The sequence below is a fragment of the Canis lupus genome, chromosome 24, assembly GCF_048164855.1.
Source record: "Canis lupus baileyi chromosome 24, mCanLup2.hap1, whole genome shotgun sequence".
Lineage (NCBI taxonomy): Eukaryota > Metazoa > Chordata > Mammalia > Carnivora > Canidae > Canis > Canis lupus.
This window is the reverse complement of record NC_132861.1, coordinates 1,859,261-1,873,288: the sequence shown is the minus strand read 5'-3', so window position 1 is coordinate 1,873,288 and position 14,028 is coordinate 1,859,261. Positions and strand designations below refer to the sequence as shown.

The following is a 14,028-nucleotide window of genomic DNA, read 5'->3' as shown; positions in this document are numbered from 1 at the left end:
TCTAGATGTTGACAACAAAATCCACTAATAAGTATACCAAACTAACTTAATATTCCTGAAAGAAAAAAATAACATGTGGTTGAAGAGGAGTCACACTAGGAAACGAGTTAAACTCGTGTTAAGATCTCTGATGACTTGGAAATAATTTAACACAGCTGAAAAAGATCACTTAGGTTTTGTTTTTACCTCTAGTGGCCCCTGCAGTATTCCAGCCAGCTGTTTGGCCAGCTGCATGTGGTACTGTGTGCCGGAGCCATAGGTTTCCCTAGTAACTGGGTTAGCTATTCCCATGCTCAGCAAATAGGATTTAAACCTGATGGTCTATAATGAGAGAAGAAAGTGCACAAAAAGACAAATAAGCAGCATTAGTCTCTCTACCCTAACAATCTTTCTATCATAAATTCAATTCTACTCAATTATTTCCATATCCATCCATTTCTTCTACTTTGTTTCTATAGTGTAAACTCTAAAAAGTACATTTCTAGTAGTTCCCTGCATAAAACTAATTATTCTTCCTTCTCCTGTCTTTATGTCTCATACTCTACTGACTTCACAAGTTTGGTGTAAGAAGTTGTTTACGTAACAACTGTGATAAATTTAATGCCAACCAAATGATATAGCCAAAAACTTAGGAAAGATAATGGCTGTGACCAGATTGTAGACAAATTTAATGAAATAAATATCAAACGTATGGATGTGTATAAAACAACCACTCCTTACTTATTTCAATATCTCTCTTTTCCACACTCTAAGAGAAGGTATTGAAGTATCTTTTAATCCTACTGGAACCAACCAAGTTTTTATGGTTGACTTTTTCTTTAATATTTTCATAGATCTGTAATCCGTAACAGAAATCTACATTAAAAAGAAACTGCTAACTACCAAAACATCACTGTTATTTGTCTAATCTGGTTTCTAATGCCTTAAAAAAGCAGCCTATTTACCTCATCTTCTGTGATGTCACCTTGCTTGTCTTTAATTTTATTAGCAATTGATTTTGATAACTCCACCATTTCCTTAGCCTGTCAAGAGAACAGTAAAAGACTGAAAAAAATCATGTCCCCAAAGTGTCTGTTAACAAAACCCATATCATAACTGGTAAGAATTCAATAGGTACAAATCACATATACCTTGACCATTAGCTTGCTGAGGTCTTCAAAAGCCTGAAATGAGAAATGAGTTTTTGTTGGAATCTATCTAAAGAATTAAAATGTTTTAAAGTAATGAAGCACTCTAGTTTCTTCCTTAGAATAAAGATTTTTGAAAATCTCTTACAAATATCAATTTATATAAATTTTCACATAAGTAATAATAAATGTAACTTATTCCAAGAATTCAGGTTAAGAAACCATAAATTTTCCAAAACTGTGAAAAACTTTTCACATATTAAAAAAGAAAAGTTATTATTGATTAAACAAAAGGTGACATAAATAATAAATTGTTTAGAAAATATTATTTAATGTTCTTTCACACAAGTAAGAAAATTTGTCACTGGTTTTTCCCAAAACCATTTCCTGATAGGAGGTTGAGAATCAAAGGTCTGTAAGCTTTCCTGGCAGTGTGCAGCTGCCACAATGTGCAATGTGCAGCTGCCACAATGTGCAGCTGCCACAATACTTCCTTGGGCCCTACGATCTTGTGTGATAGCAGGTGTGATTCAACTGGAACTGTAGACATCAGCCTCTAAATCTTGAACAGATTATACCTGCAGCTTTGGATGTAGTGGATATCACAAAAGAAAAACACTGATGCCACCAAAACATACTTAAAACTCATCAATAGTTTGATTTACTACAATGAATATCCACTTCAAAGTCTTCTTCAAACTCAGACATACTTATAAAAAATTTACTTCATATTACCAAAAATATACTTCCAGGGAAGAACATCTTCCAAATGATGTGCATAGATGTTACTTTTTAAACCAATGAAGCAACTTGTCATTAAATGAAAAATTTTTTAGTCCATATAGAACAGTGGTCAACGGATTCAGATTAGCTCATGCCCATCTTAATTACATGCAGAAAAGTAGCCCCCATCTGCAAAAGAATTTTGCTAAAAGAATAGAGTGTTGTGTAAAATTCTTATAGCCAAACTTACTAAGGCTAATACTGAAAACAAAGAGGAATGTGCACACACCTAACAGGAATTTCCTCAGATAAACAAAAGGCTTAAACATTGGATTCTTATCAGCAACAGCCAGCAGATGCAGGAAACCTTTTGTGGGAAACTCTGGGCACCAGCCCTGAAACTAAGTCACTCTAAACACTAAAATGGAAGGCAAATCACACACCAACCTAGTTTTCAAAAATAAAACATGCTTTACACATTTCTATTCTTATTCTTATACAAAATATTAATATATTTCTCTTACCTGTGTAAAGAAAACTAGTAAGACAACACTTTAAAAAATTGGATACGGTAAATCACATTATTTACTGTTACATTTTCATAGAAAAAATATGCTAAAAGTAATAATGGGTCCACAGAGAATACAGAATATATAAATTAGCCTCACTGCTTACACTCCATAAAAAATAGATATTTTAGTGTCTTAGAAGAATTACCTGTATTTTAAGTAATCATAAAACACAAAAACTTTTCTTACTTCTATCTGTATTACTATTCTAAAATTTGAAATTAGCCAATTATCTAAAAAATAGGTAAAGAAACTACCTACAATAAAATTAAAGCAACATATGTATAAATGCAAAATAGATGCATTTGCTCAATCTATTATTTTATCTGCCAGTTTATAGAACTATCTATCCTTCTACCATGTCCACAGTCAAATTTCCACTCCATTTTTTGGTTATTAGCTTCAGTAACTATTAATATATTCTTTAATTTTGTTTCAGCTTTTTCTTTTCTTTCTTTCTTTTTTTTTTTTTTTTTTCCAGAGAGAGAGTGAGAGTGTGCATGTATGCGCAGGGGAGGGGCAGAGGGAGAGGTAGAGACTCCATGTTCAGCCCTGAGCCCAACGTGGGGCTCAATGCCACCACCCTGAGATCATGACATGAGCCAAAACCAAGAGTTGGATGCTTAACTGACTGAGCACCCAGGCACCCTACTCCATTTCAGTTTTCTTGATTCTCTACCATTACGTATTCTGTTCCTTCTACCTGGATCCTCTTATCCCTACAAGTCATTTGTTAGCACCTGCTAAACTTTCAGGCCTCAATTCCATTACATGCACTAACAAGCCTTCCCTGACCCCCAAAGAAGTCAGAGGCCATGTAATGCGTTCCTGTTGCAGGCACTGTTTTCTCTAACACGGTATCTCTCCCACTGCAGGGAATGCCTGTTTGCCTGCCTATCTGGTGCGCTGTCATATCTAAAACCTCTATCTGATGCAGGGTTTGTACAAAGCAGGGAGCAGGAACCACCTGCTAAATAAATCACTGACCTGTGTGAGAGAGCATGATGATTGAGTTGAATCCTCTGGACTATGCAACTCCATGAAAATTATATTAAAACAGAATGGCATTTCATAAATTAAGAAAAATGTAATTTTGAACACCAAATTAATATGGCACCACTCAGAAAAATACTAATAATTCAAAATTAGTTCACTGCGCCATGCCATCTCCAAAACTGTCACGTAAAATGATGCAAATGTCACTAGAAAAGGATAGTGACAGTACCTTCCAAATGGCAAGGAGAGTGGCCATACTGTAGTAGGAACTACATGTGGTCTGAAATCAGGAGACCAGAGCTCTCATAATCTGGCTTCTGAATCTAGTCACTAGCTCTGAGATGATTACTTCTCTGGATAATAAGAACCCCTTTACTACCAAAATGCTGGAATTTTATGAATTTAAAGATGCTGGAAAGATGGAAGTTGTGGCAGCAAAACCTTTGAATCTCTTCAAATCCCAACATAAAAACAAGGCAACTAGATCTCAAAACCAAAAATCCATGGGCAGGATATACTATAAAACTAAGTGACAAGATAGCAATAAAGAACCTCAAGATAGGAGCACGCAGGGACACAAGATCTATCGGTATCTACTACCTGCATGCTATCGGCATCTAGGCAAGAGAAAGAAAAGGGAAGCAACAGGGCAAGTGAACCCCAAAGGAGCCCACAGGAAGTCTGACCAATGTGAGGACATAACTAAAACGGGGATGGTTCCGCCCACTTCAGTAAATGGTGGGTGTGAGGAGGGCTCCTTGGGAAGCGCTGGCCTTCCAGGCTTCCCTTCCAGGAGGGGATCCTACACTACGGAGAAACCTCTAACACAGGAGTCAAAAACTGAGCAAGATAGGAATAAGAAGAGAGGAAGGGGGAAAAAAAAGGCCCAGATAAGAACAGGGTAAGAGCATAGGGCCAGGAAATCAGAGAGCAAGCCACCAGCAGAAGAGTGAGCTGTGGGGAGTAAGACAAACTACCCTAGACCAGGCCTTCCTCTGAAAGTTCAGGAAAACTCATTTCACATGAAAAATAGCAACAGCAAAGTATCAAGGTCAAATGCCACACAAAGTTATCATGCAAAAAAAGAAAATAAGGAGAATAACATTTTAGACAACAAAGGCAAATCGGAAAGACATGTTCACGGATCAGATCAAAATTTAACCTTTTATTTCAATATGAGCTAAAAGATGTTAATAAAATGACACAAGCCATAAACTGACAAAATAAATTAGAAATGAAGTGACATGATTCAGGAAAGAACTTTTAAAAAAATCATTTCAGAAATAAAGACTGTATTAGAACACAAGAATGAATAAACACAACAGATACTATCTTAAAAGAAACAACAGATTAAAGAGGAAAATTTCCTAATAAAAAAGAAATTAAAGATAAAAAGGGTTTGAAAGTTGCAAAGGGACTAGGCAACAGAGCTGCAATATACAGCTAATAGGAATCTCAGAAGAAGAAAAAAATCAAAGCAATTATTAAAAATTATACAATTGAAAAAACTCCCTAAGTTAAAAGAAACAATTTCTAGAACCAAATACTGAGAGCATACTGGGTACCTGAGAATAACAATCCAGAGTGACTAACTCTTCAACATATTCTAGTAAAATTACTGGGCTTTATTTTAAAAGGTTAGTGGGGAGCCTTTGGGCATCTAGGAAAAACAGCGACTTCTTAGGTAATGGCTGATTCCAGATCTGGGGCAGGAAATGTACAAGATGGTCCTGGAACTATTGTCACACCAAATAGTAAGGAAGCTATCAAAGTCTGCCAGGTGCCAGGTCACATTAAAAGCACTCAGGAGCCAATCTGAAGAGGCTCCCACTGACTGTAGATGGGACAATGTGAGCTTTAAACAGGATAATAATTGCAACTGACTGAAATCCATCAAATATATTAAAATCTATAAATTCATAATAATATGTAAAAAACCTCTAATCAGTTGCCATTGGAGGATGATAAGGAATCAATTTATCATCTTGATAAAGAAAATGGTACTCATCTTGCCTTCCCTGTATGAACTATTATCACTGAGTAGCCAAATAATAGATGAAAGGAAGCATCACTTCAAAAAGTATTCCAACTAATAAAAAATAAATCCTAGACTATCACCATTTGTAACCACCAATGAACCAGGAGATCTATGCAATGAACATGAATAACTGCTGCCCTCATCAACAAAGACATGATGTGCCTTCTTAGGAAAAAACATAGCATCACTGCTAGTCTCACCAAAGGGATCAAACACAATTTGATCAAGCCTCTGGATCCAGCTGCCAATTTGCAGGAAATACATAGAGCTGAGGAACATATACAACTTAACCATAAATTTGAGATCAGTAAAATCTAGGCTGTGGGTATTGAATAGGTCAAATGACCTTGGTCTCTCAATGATAATCTATATTTTCAATCTAGTGGGCCCAGAATTGGTACTATAATGGTTAATTCTATGTACTGACTAGACTAGATCATGAGGTACCCAGGTTTTTGATCAAACTTTATTGATGTGTCCGTGAGGGTATTCCCATGTGAGGTTAGCCTTTGAATTGGTAGACAGACACAGAACTGCCCTCCTCACTGCGAGTGGGCAACATTCAATAAGCCGAGGCCTCATGGAATAAAAGGTTGGAGGAACGGAGAACTCACGCTTTGACTGCTGCAGCCAAGACAGCAGTCTTACCCAGCCCTTGGACTGGACCTAAACCATCAGCGCTCCTGGTTCTCAGGCCTTCAGACCCAAATTAGGAATTCTATCACCAGCTTTCCTGGGTCACTAGCTTGTAGGTAGCAGATTGTGGGACTTTACAGTCCCTACAATCACGAGTCAATTTCTTATATTAGATATCAATATAGAGAAAGAGATTGATACCAATATCTTTTTATCTCCCATTGGTTGTTTCTCTGGAGAACCTTCATTAATACAGATATCTCATAACCATTTGCAGCTTAGATTTTATTTGATTGATATACATCTTTGAATGTATATCAACAGCACTAGTTGTTGAACAGCACTAGTCAATGGAATTTGACTTCCAAGGTATTATTAAAAACTGAAGAATTACTTTAGAGTCATTTCAAAAAAAGTCCAGGACCACTTCTATATAAACATAGGAAAACCAATGACATGTTCCGATGTAGTAGCTGACTGCAGAATCTAACATCCATAACTGCTTTTCTTAACTAGACTTCTTTTCCTTCCACTTGCATTTCCTCAGCTATGATGAAGTTGCAGAAACACTGTGATGTACATGTTCAAGGCTGTTCTCCTAGTGGAAGGAATGGGCTGATCTGTGCCTCTCTTACTGTGTCTATGTCTGGTTCCTGAGCGGTCAATGATGTCTGGCCAGGTTAACAGCCACAGAACAGCATTTTCCCCTCAACTAAGTTAACCAAACATCCAAGATAATTATACAAAGGACCCTGAATTCATTAGGAGTATTCTCCAATCAACTCCATCTAGACTTTAAAATTTACACAAAACAACCCATGATGTTTTCTTTCTTTCTTTTTTTTTTTAATTTTTATTTATTTATGATAGTCACAGAGAGAGAAAGAGAGAGAGGCAGAGACATAGGCAGAGGGAGAAGCAGGCTCCATGCACCGGGAGCCCGATGTGGGATTCGATCCCGGGTCTCCAGGATCGCGCCCTGGGCCAAAGGCAGGCGCCAAACCGCTGCGCCACCCAGGGATCCCTCCCATGATGTTTTCTAACATCACAGAAAACATTTCATTTTCATTTCATTTTGGAAAAGGTTTTTAAAACATGTTTTGGCTAAATTATGCCAACCTGAAGATGACCCAGAATAAGAGACCATGGCTTCAGGCAAACTAAATATATTCCAATACACAGAGTGGAATGAGTCACAGCTACCTCCAAAAGAATAAACACAAATGGCTAAAAAGGACAGCTGACTGGAACTTATGTATGAGTTACCTCAGAAATGTTTTTGTCAGTTTCTTTCCTTTTTTCTTCCAATTTCCTTTCGATGCCTACAATTCCTACAGCTCTTATTCTTCCTGGCTGAAAAAAGTAGAAAACACAACATACAAAATAGGAAGGACACACTCTTTTGCAGCCCACCACAATGTTTTTTCAATGGCAGAAAGGGACTGACAAAGAACCAAAGAAAACCAGCATATGATTACATCTAGTTTCCTTTCAAAATATGTCAGTTTCTCGTCATACATAATGATCTTCAAATCATTATTTTAAGAAAAATTGAACATACATTAACTGGCATATTTTACTCTGTATTTTAGTTATAAATTAAATTCGTATCTGTTCTTTGGCAAGCTATTATACTTCTATCAGATTTAAAAACATTTTTTTTTTGTATCAGATATTTAATAGGGTTTCAAACATGTAAGAAATTGTAGTTAAAATCTTGGTATTTGATAGTTATTATACAAACTACTTTCACACATTTGAGTACCTATCTATAGTTGGTGGTTAATTTAGACTGGCCTGAAAACATCACTCAGAGACACTGTCTGTTCTCTCAGATGCCACAATGATTATAAAGGACAGAATGCAGTGAATGGAATCTAACATCTACCACCCCAAGAATGACTCTGGTGAGTAGTCATTATTTTTGCTAAGTGTCTACTATCTGCAGAGCACTAAATTAGGTTCTATGAAAATAAATCTTTAATCAGAATATCATCATCGTTTCTGGCAAGTTCTATAATCACAGAAATCTTTTCCCTTAATGAAGATACAAGTACAGAACGGAAAATAACTATTAAGAAACAGTTGCAACAATACCTGGGGTCCTCTATTTGTTTGCAATGACTGGGAAACTGGCATATTCTCCCATCTTCTCTGTGTCATTTCCTCAGATAAACGCCTGTAAAACTGTGGTCCACACACACTTTAAATGAGTCAGTCAGGTTACAGTATCCTCATACAAATCATTCCTTAACATTTCTTTAGTTGAAAAGGTCTGTTCAGTCATCTTGCAACAAACCTAGAACTCTCAGGGACATCAAAAGAAACCAAAGGAAGTTCTTTTCTTGGATCAGCTTCAGAAAGCACAAAGGGGGAAAAAAAAAAAGAAAGAAACTGACCTTCTATATAAACTGAGCTATTCTCAACAAAGAGATGAATGACATTGAATAAATAGACTTACTTTAAACAATCCCACATACGTGGATTGTTTTCAATCTATAGCGAAACAGATACAGTGCCAAGAAAAATATACAACCATTATTCATGAAGGAAGCAGAGAATATTTTGTCTGGTGAAAACGTGAAGCCAGAAATTAAGGCCAAAACATCCCTACACTCACAAAAAAATCAACTACATTGTTTAACTACAGTGAAAATGACTTCAGTTAGTCACTTATATTTGCTTAGCGCCTACTGTGTGAAGAGCACTGGGTGAAGTGCCATATAAAAAACCCACGTAAATAATTTAGGGTATCAATGGGGAAATAAACACACTTGTAAATATCTGAAGAATACTTATACAGCGACTTACTAATCAGAACGTGTAAACTATCATACGATGGACTAAGTACATAAGTGATTAGATTTGTGTGGCGTCAAGGAAGAAAGACTTCCTGACTTAAGGCTGGTGAGCTATTAGATACTGAGATAGTGTCACATTTCACTGCATTATACTCTGCCTCTTTAACTAAGCCACTGAAAAATTTACTAGTAGCCTAATGGCATGACTTACTGTATTTCTAGCTTCTGCTTTTTCCTTGGGACCACACCCTCCTGTTTCCTGTTCCCAAAACTTAAACTTCATATTTTCTACTGATAAGGCTTAAGATATCATAAAAATTTTATTGAAAAATATGGTGAAACCTGGTATGTTGTACAATATCAATTTACAGCATATTAACAAAGAACAACAAAAACAAAAACGAGGATATGCTTCCTACCTCAATCTGGCCATGTTCTTTGAAGGATAGTTTGATGTAGGAGTTCTTACTACTCTGGAACGGACCAGGTTCTTTGTTGGATGGAGGTGGGTGAAGATGAACCACTATTTTGGCACTGAAGTATAAATGTAGTGAATTTAATTACCTTTTAAGAATCACTAATTCTATTTTCATAACCTTTAATATATCTCAATTCACTTTTAAAACTCATGTATAAACAAAGGACATCCTGAAAGGAATCCTTTTAAACTCTGTATTAATTCAGTATTAATGAATCTTTCAAAAATACCTCTACTTACAACTTCTAAACTATGATCCAAAAAGTTCAAGTTACTAGCTCTATAGATTATTTAAAACTGTGGTTTCAAAAAATAAGTTCAAAATGAGTTTTCAAAATTTGGGATAGTTCATTATTTTGGTTTATGATTAGGGCTTTCCATGTACAGAGTCATCCCTGAGGTTACCAGGGGACCTATAATTTCTGCCAAAGCATACTACTTTACTCATTTAAAAACAAACTATGGGGATCCCTGGGTGGCGCAGCGGTTTGGCGCCTGCCTTTGGCTCGGGGCATGATCCTGGAGGCCTGGGATCGAATCCCACGTCGGGCTCCCTGCATGGAGCCTGCTTCTCCCTCTGCCTGTGTATCTGCCTCTCTGTCTCTCTCTGTGTAACTATCATGAATAAATAAATAAAATCTTTAAAAAAAATAAAAATAAAAAAAAATAAAAACAAACTATGAAAACTTATCTGTGCAAAACTGGCCAACTGACATTTTATTAAAACACCATCTAAAACTAACATTCTACAGTATCATTTTTGGAAAATGCTGCTCAATCAATAGCATGATCTAGAAGATAATCCAACAGCAAAAAGAATTCTCAAAATACTGCTGCTCTGGAAACACAAACTACCAAAATCTCTATGACTACCATTATCTTCTGTGCTATTAAAAATACCACTATATTTGTTCAGTTTCATAAGCCCCTTTCCTCTTCCTCCCCCCAAACACCTGTTCAATAAATAATCTTCTTCCAAAATTAGCAAAACCAAAAACCTCAATCAAAATACTTTGGATACGCAGCTTAGAGCTTTTTCTTTATGATCACATTATAGATTCATCCATTTATTGCTCTATTTTGTTTAGGCCCCTATGACTGCCCAAATGTCACTGTCAAATTGAAATACCATGTGTGGGGCCTCCTCAGTGTAATAAATGCTTTGGTTATTAAACTGGGGCCAGACTTGTAAGGCTTCTTCACCTATTCCTTTGTGGTGAACTTCTTTAAATGAGGTGAGCAAATAAACTATGCAAGCACAGTAACAGGACTGTTTGAAATGAACTGTCAAGGAGGGCAACAAAATACGACAATTAGGCTAAGGTGAACAAGCAAAGCAGTACCCAACTGATTTTTAAAACTGAGAAGCCTGGGCCCTACTATCAGATTTTGTCAAAGGAAACTCAATGAAGAACTAAAGATTACAATACAAAATGAAGTTTAAAAATCCCAAAGTCAGCATAAATGATCCAGGCCAGTTTTTAAATATATTCTTTTGCAGGTGATTGGATTACCATATTTCAAGTTTAAAAACTCCCCAATCAAAGAAGCATCTTGGGTTGGGACAAGTTAAAAGGTGATACTATATGTGCAACTCTGAATCAATGAAATATGGTAATTGCTGAGAACTAAAGAGAATATTTGAGAAAAATTAACCTGATACATTATTAAATTCTTCCTCACTGGAGATGTTTAAAAATAAGACACTAGTGGGAAGGTAAATATTTTATATAATTTTTGTCATACAATTTAGGTTTCCTTGGGACACAGCAGAAGAAAATTCAAATGATCTGGAGCACCTTCCAGTTTTACTTTGTAGAACTTAAGGTAATATACACAAATATCAAATCATTATGTTATACACCTGAAACTCATACAATATTATTTCTAACTGAACCTCCATTTAGAAAAAAAAGAACTTAGTAAGATGGAAAAAAGTGACAAGAGGAAAAACAGAAACTGGAGAAATAGTCTCCTCTAAACACCTAAGCCTTTATTAATCTTTTTAAAACATCAGTTTCTTTTATGTTAAATAAGCAATCTTTCATGCTACCTACAACATTCTGATTAAGGCATGCATTGCATTTCCAGGGAAGTTCAACATTTGTTTCACCTCTACTGAAATAACTATATTAAAGTTCAAAATGGGCCCACATGGAAAAAAAAAATCTGATCAGCAATATTTGTTCATAAGTTGCCCTCAATTAAATGTACTTAAAATATAAAGCCAGAATTTTTAACATACTTGATTAAAAGAAATATTTTAACATGTGGCTTTAAACGAGGGTGATCACATATCCTGGTTTGCTTAAAACTGTCTCATTTTATGCTTCCTTGGTCCAATTATAAACAGCACCCCCATGGCACCTGGGTGGCTCAGCTGGTTAAACACCAGACTCTTGGTTTCAGCTCAGGTCACGATCTCAGGGGTCATGGGATCAAACGCTGAGTCCTAGCTCTACACTGGGCTCCAAGCCCAGTGGGAAGTCAGCTTGATAGACTCTCTGCCTCTGCCCGTCCCCCTACACATGTGAGTGCACCCATTCTCTCTCTCAAATAAATAAATCTTAAAAATAAAATAAAAAACAGTGCCTCCTGTTACTACTATAAACATCCCAATTTGGACAATAACTATCATGATACTCTATTTAACACTGATACCTGAAAAAGTCAACGTGTAGAAAATTAATGATCAACTAGAAATAGGAGTAAAGTCAGTCATTTTTCTCAGATGAATCACTTCTGATTTTAAGTACTAGATACACAGACACATCAAAGCGAAGGTCTCTGGAAATACATGCAATGACAGCTGCCCAACATTTATTTATTTTGACCCAAGGATACTATAGCAAACCTTAATGCTTGATTTGTGCTGTAAGAATGACTTCCATTTATCCCTGAGTTTAATGTAGGAAACGTCCTCTTAGGGGAGCTCCTGACTAATGATTATAAATAATAGTTTAGATTATTACAATCTAATTGTACAATCATTAGATTCACTCACAAACAGGCAGTCATGGCACAGCAGTAAATCTACTGAGTTAATAATGACAGCTTGACTGGAACATTTTTGTGAATCAAGACTGCACTGTAGACACCTCACCTTTTTCCAATTCCAGCTGCCTGTTCTTCAATGAACACAATTTGGGAAAGAAGAATGGCCATGCAGCACTCCTAGAAGGAAACCACACAAAACAGGATTCATAAGACTCTTTGTCAGAAACCTTGGTTTTATAGTATTTAAGAGTGTCGTATACTTTTGAGGTACTTAATAATAAAACAATTTTAAAAATCATAAAATGACTTTATTCCTTAAATAAGCTGAAGGAAAAATGGAATGAAAACAGTACTGCGGTGGCATTTAGCTGCATAGAAAAACAGAAGAGGTTTATTTTTTTAAAGATTTTATTTATTTATTCACGAGAGACACAGAGAGAGGCAGAGACAGAAGGAGAAGCAGGCAGGGAGCCCGATGTGGGACTCGATCCCGGGGCAACGGGATCACGACCTGAGCTGAAGGCAAATGCTCAAACGTTGAGCCACCCAGGCGTCCCAACATAAGAGGTTTAAAAGCCACTGTAACTACCAAACCAAAAAAAGAACAGAACAGGTAAATCAAAACAACTTTAAGGAGTGTGCTATACAGGTGATTTCTTTTTAAATTTTCTGTATTTCATTCACCATGTTTAACAGAAAATACTGATATAGGTTCCCTTTATTAGCACATTTATTTTTAAGTTATTATAAATGACTGGCATTTAATAGGTCTAAGGGTTTCTAAATTAGTCTCTTTATACGATAATCAAAAAAATTATACTAAGATTAATTTATAAATGTTTTAAGGATACCTATCCTTCCAACAAAGACTTCTTTCCTAAATGTATACTTCTTTTAAAAGAATTAGACACCATTAATAGGTGTAGGTATGTATTACCAACGAGGATAATACCACCACTAAGGGAACACAGACTGATTCTTGGGGGCCAAAGAGAGTCAGATTTTGCAATAATTAGTGGCCTTTCAAAAAGCCTCAGTACAGGGGCACTTAGGTGGCTCAGTCGATTAAGCATTTGCCCTCAGCACAGGTCACATGATCCCAGGGACCTGGGATCAAGTTCCGTGGGCTCCCTGCTCATCAGGGAGTCTGCTTCTCCTTTTCTCCCTGCCCTTCCCCCTGCTTGTGCTCTCTATTAAATAAAATATTTAAAAAAAAACACACAACAACAAAAAACCAAAGAGCCTCAGTACAGTATATAGTTTGCCTATAAAATTAAAATTTCATGGTGAAGGGTGCAGCAATTATGAAAATAAAATAGATTGTTTATTTTACTTGGCAACACTGAAATTTACATACACATACACTTTGAAGTTAAGCTCTTTGGAATAAAAATAGCTTTATATATAAACTTGTTCTCTCTTCCTAGAAATGAAAAAACAAGGAGTTTTCTCCTCTTGCTGAGTGACTTAGAGGCTATTCTTCTCAATACCTAGGTAAAAGCATGTACTCCCCTGCAGACCTATCCTTCAGATTTTCAGAATCAGGTTACTCTGAGGATCCCTGACAACAAATGGTTTGTTGTTGTTCCCATTACACATAAAACATTCAGGTATAGGGTATATTCTCACTAGGGTTTAAAAACAGGAGTGAGAGCAGCCCGGG

The 14,028-nt window shown here is 36.2% G+C and overlaps 2 protein-coding genes across 15 annotated transcripts in view; one reads left to right on the top strand and one right to left on the bottom strand.

The window, feature by feature from the left end:
* CKAP2 (cytoskeleton associated protein 2) overlaps positions 1–14,028 on the top strand; it is a 55,648-nt gene that overhangs the window by 3,869 nt on the left and 37,751 nt on the right. For both annotated transcript variants that reach the window (XM_072797208.1, XM_072797207.1), the window contains exon 2: positions 7,925–7,996. In XM_072797208.1, coding sequence (XP_072653309.1) covers positions 7,960–7,996 — 37 coding nt within the window. In that variant the 5' untranslated portion in view covers positions 7,925–7,959. The remainder of the gene's footprint in view (positions 1–7,924; positions 7,997–14,028) is intronic.
* The window catches only part of VPS36 (vacuolar protein sorting 36 homolog), a 44,228-nt gene that overhangs the window by 8,469 nt on the left and 21,731 nt on the right, over positions 1–14,028 (bottom strand). For 10 of the 13 annotated variants that reach the window (XM_072797222.1, XM_072797227.1, XM_072797216.1 and 7 more), the window contains 7 exons: positions 12,472–12,542; positions 9,310–9,424; positions 8,187–8,276; positions 7,356–7,442; positions 1,131–1,163; positions 945–1,022; positions 187–321 (listed from right to left, as the gene is read on the bottom strand). In XM_072797222.1, coding sequence (XP_072653323.1) covers positions 187–321; positions 945–1,022; positions 1,131–1,163; positions 7,356–7,442; positions 8,187–8,276; positions 9,310–9,424; positions 12,472–12,533 — 600 coding nt within the window. In that variant the 5' untranslated portion in view covers positions 12,534–12,542. The remainder of the gene's footprint in view (positions 1–186; positions 322–944; positions 1,023–1,130; positions 1,164–7,355; positions 7,443–8,186; positions 8,277–9,309; positions 9,425–12,471; positions 12,543–14,028) is intronic. The other 3 variants (XM_072797220.1, XM_072797219.1, XM_072797221.1) reach the window with 3 other exon arrangements.